Source organism: Nannobrachium achirus (assembly GCF_963921795.1).
Source record: "Nannobrachium achirus genome assembly, chromosome: 8".
NCBI lineage: Eukaryota > Metazoa > Chordata > Actinopteri > Myctophiformes > Myctophidae > Nannobrachium > Nannobrachium achirus.
The window spans coordinates 50,335,349-50,339,301 of NC_137817.1; the positions used below are offsets into that span (position 1 = coordinate 50,335,349).

General features: G+C 42.7%; 1 protein-coding gene across 1 annotated transcript; it reads right to left on the minus strand.

Moving 5' to 3' along the window:
- Positions 1-780: 780 nt before the first annotated feature.
- Positions 781-3,746, minus strand: LOC308290189 (E3 SUMO-protein ligase ZBED1-like; the record flags this gene model as incomplete). Its single annotated transcript, XM_080731964.1, has 4 exons — positions 781-1,311; positions 1,501-1,884; positions 2,213-2,364; positions 2,825-3,746. The coding sequence occupies 4 exons, from the start codon at positions 3,744-3,746 to the stop codon at positions 781-783; spliced, it is 1,989 nt and encodes a 662-aa protein (XP_080588090.1).
- Between the last annotated feature and the right edge of the window lie 207 nt (positions 3,747-3,953).

Below are 3,953 nucleotides of genomic sequence, written 5' to 3' on the forward strand. Positions count from 1 at the left end.
TTGCTTCCTTACAGAGTCAACAGAACCCTAAACAAACACTGACTGCAACATTGCAACTTGCCCACAATTTGTCTGTCCATAACAAACAATGCGTACTATCCATAACTAAAAATGTAGTGACAATGTCATTGAAAAGAAGCATAAGATACATAGAGTAGGCCTACAATGGTGAATGAATGAAAATAATTGTAGATCACTAGTTTTAAATATCTCGATAGAAATGAGAGAATGACACTTGCCTATTTTATCTATAGGCTATTTTGTGTAGACTAGATTGCCTTACGCTCAATGACAAGGCAGACAATGACAGATGGACAGAAAGCGCTGAGGAGAGCATACTGTAAACCTGGACAGATTTCAATGCTTAGCAGCCAAGGATCACACATTGTTTTAAATGTGGGCCTGATAATAAGTAAAGATTATCAAGTAACATCAGTAACTTCTTTTAAACGTTTAGTTCTTTACAGTCTTCAGTGCAAGATAAGACAAAGATAAGAGAAACATATATAAATAATAAACTTGACACTAAAAGTGCTGGCAATTAAATGCCAAGTTAACCTGGACACAGTGCTTTCTGAACAGTAGCACTAACTGTTTATGTAAACGTGGACTGGACCCATTTCAGTGCTTTGCAAGTATTTTCAACACCTTGCTTTACGTAAACTTGGACCCATCTCAGTTCTTACTAGTGCAAGTAAAGTATAACAATAAAGAAACAAGAATAAAAATGTAATGAAATCCTGAGGACATACTAAACTAGTGAAGTGACCTCCTTTTTGTTTAACCTGTGGCCTCCTTGGCCTCCTTTTTGTCCTTAATTTTAAGGACATAATTCTTTTTGATGAACAACAGCTGATCAGTGTGCTCAGGGGTGATTGCACTCCTCTGAGCGGTGATGATGTCACCAGCAGTGGAAAATACTCTCTCAGATGGAACGCTAGTTCCAGGGACACACAGATACCTTTTGGCCATCTTTGCCAGGAGTGGGTACCTGTGTGCCTCCTTTGCCCACCAAGCAAACGGATCACCATCCAGTTGGAGAGATTTAGCATCCCTGTACAGCTTGACCTCCTCTTCAGCAGTGGCTGTAGGTGTCAACCTGGAGGGGGGAGAACTGACAGTCTTGAAAGTTTTTCCAAGAAGGCGATCTAGCGCAGATCGCTTCTTTGGTGGTGGTGGCGCATCCTCCTCCATAGCAGCAGCACTCCCCTCAGCAGCAGAGCTGCCCTCAGCGGCAGCAGCAGCACTCCCCTCAGCCGCAGCAGTCACCTCTGAGTCTGCACATCCTCCCTCACCTTCTGCATCCTCCTCCTGTAAGACAAAAACATTGGCACAGAGTGGCACACCTTCATTATTACTGTATATCACACAATGAAAACATCACACATTTTTTTATTAATTTTCAAATATTGTATTGAATGTATATCCAACAGTAGTTGGTTTAATGGCACAATACAATTTAAATGACCTGCTGTTTAGTGTTGCTACTGTTGTAATTACCATAATGGCAGCAGCCTTTGACACCACCATGGCATAGGTCTCCTCCACCTCTCGAGGTGGCAAGAAAGGCATATCCTTGAACCTGGGGTCTAAGGCACTTGCCACGTGGAGGAAGCTTTTGTCCCTGGCAGACGTGTAGCGCTTTGCTAGATCTCCATGGACGGCATTCTTCAGCCCTCTGACAACAGGGGGATCCACACCAGAGCTGGCCGTGTCACTCAGCAGTTGAGTCAGAAGAGGAGCGATGATGGAGACTGTGGCGCTCTTCTCCTCACACATGCTTTTGGTTGCCACCAGCATTGGCTCCAGGGCTTCAACAACTGCTTCAGCATTGCTCAGGTCTCCTTCAGTCAGGTTGCAGATGTCAGTAGCATTCTTTCTGACCTTTAAAGAAAGAACAGGACAGAGCAGAAAAGAATGGAACTTCCATTAAAACCATTGTTAATAAAAATGAAGAACAGGACATAACAGAATAGAACTTCCATTAAAACCATTGTTAAAGAAAAATAAAATACAGTATTAACATTTTATTATGTATTCTAAATTCATCATGTAAATTAGTATTTATAATATAGTAGGCTGCTACTATTTATTTATCTATTTATTAATATTTTAGGCTGTAACCTAATTATCACAATGTTCTAAACAACAAACATCACACATTATGGATGATTCATACAATTCATTCACAATATAGAATTAAGCAACTTACCTCTGGAGACAAGAGGGCAGCAGTGACAGCAGGCTGTTGCTCAAGGAACCTCTGGAGCATCTCATAGGCACTGTTCCAGCGGACAACAACATCAGTGATGAGCTTGTTGTGTTTAAGGCCAAGACAGGTCTGGTTCTTCTTCAGGGCTGCAGCTGATTGATTGAATACTGTATTAGTACTAGTTTGCATAGGAAATAAATACCTGACAGTACAGTTCAAGGAGCTATAGTCAACTTTTGCATTGTAGGGCCACAATTTGTTTACATCCTAGTCTATAGACTAGAATGTAAACAAAGTGTCGGTCTGACAATGGCCAAAATGATTATTTTATCATTATTTTACGCTTTTTTTATAGAAACACATTATGATGAAGCTTATTCTTTTATAAAATATTTTCGAAACATTATTTTTATTTTAGCATCCGTTTTTCAAGAAAAAGATGACTATAGCTCCTTTCAGTAAAGCCCTGCTTCATCACACAAGACTGTCACACAAAGCTAGTAAAAATAGCAGATCTACAAGCACACAACGCCTCCTTTTTTATACATACATAAAATGATAGACATACAATATGAAGAAAAATTAAAAAAATATAATGGGCCTTTTTTTTACCTGCTGGGGGGCTTCTGTGGAAGTAGCCTGTAATCCTCCGGACTTTTCCAAGCAGTTGAGCAATGTTGGGCAGCTTTAGGGCACGCTGGACGGCAAGATTCAACACATGAGCAAAGCACCGAACGTGTTGATAACCAGTAATCTCAACTGCGAGGCACATATTGGACGCGTTGTCGGTAACCACGGCTGGGTCTTTGTCTGTGAGCTTCCATTCTTCTGTAGCCTTCTTTAACTCTCTTGCCAAGTTGACGCCAGAGTGTGACTCATCCATCTCCCGAGTTTGAAGGACGAAGTTTTGTTGCTGCCAGAACGCATCAATGCAGTGACCCGTAATGGTTAGAAAAGACTCAGTGGCTCTTGAAGTCCAACCATCGCAGGTTAGTGACACTCGATCAGCAGCCTTCAATTCTTCTTCCACCTTTTCTCTGGTTTCTGCATACAATGCGGGGATGACGACTTCTGTGAAGTGTCGACGAGACGGTATCTCATACCTTGGCTCGAGTACCTTCATCATGTTGACAAAACCGTTGCATTCCACGACACTGTACGGGCGTAGGTCCTTACAGATGAACACGCCGATAGCTTTGGTTATCTCTTGATGCCTTGGAGACCCAAAGGGAAGCTTTGCTTTTGCTTTAAAGGAGTCAGTGATCGTAGGCTGATTTGGGCGAACTATTTTGACCCCCGTCGCTAGCTCGGGTCCATGATGATGGTCAAGGTGGCTCTGCAGATTCGACGTGTTGCTGGTGTATTTTACCTTGTGATGGCAGTGCCTGCAGATTGCATGTGTTTTGTCCAGTGTTCCGTCATCATTCTCATAAAAGCCAAAGTGGGTCCAGACTTTACTATGAAACTTTGCCGGTGGATCTTTTATTTGCCTCTCCGAGAGGGAGAGGCTCTCCCTCTCGCTGTTCGCAGCCATCCTGTGTGTGTGTGTGTTCGCTTCGCTCGCTCGTTCGTTCGTTCATTCAGTTAGCTTGCTACTTGATACTAGCTACACGCTGTTGTGTTCACAAAGGAAGAAGCTAGGGTAGACGGTGTACTTCCGCCCGGCCGATTTGAGCCTTGTTTATTTGATTAGCGCCACCGGAGGACCAGCAGCAGCAAAGAGCAAAGTAGTGTACTGCAC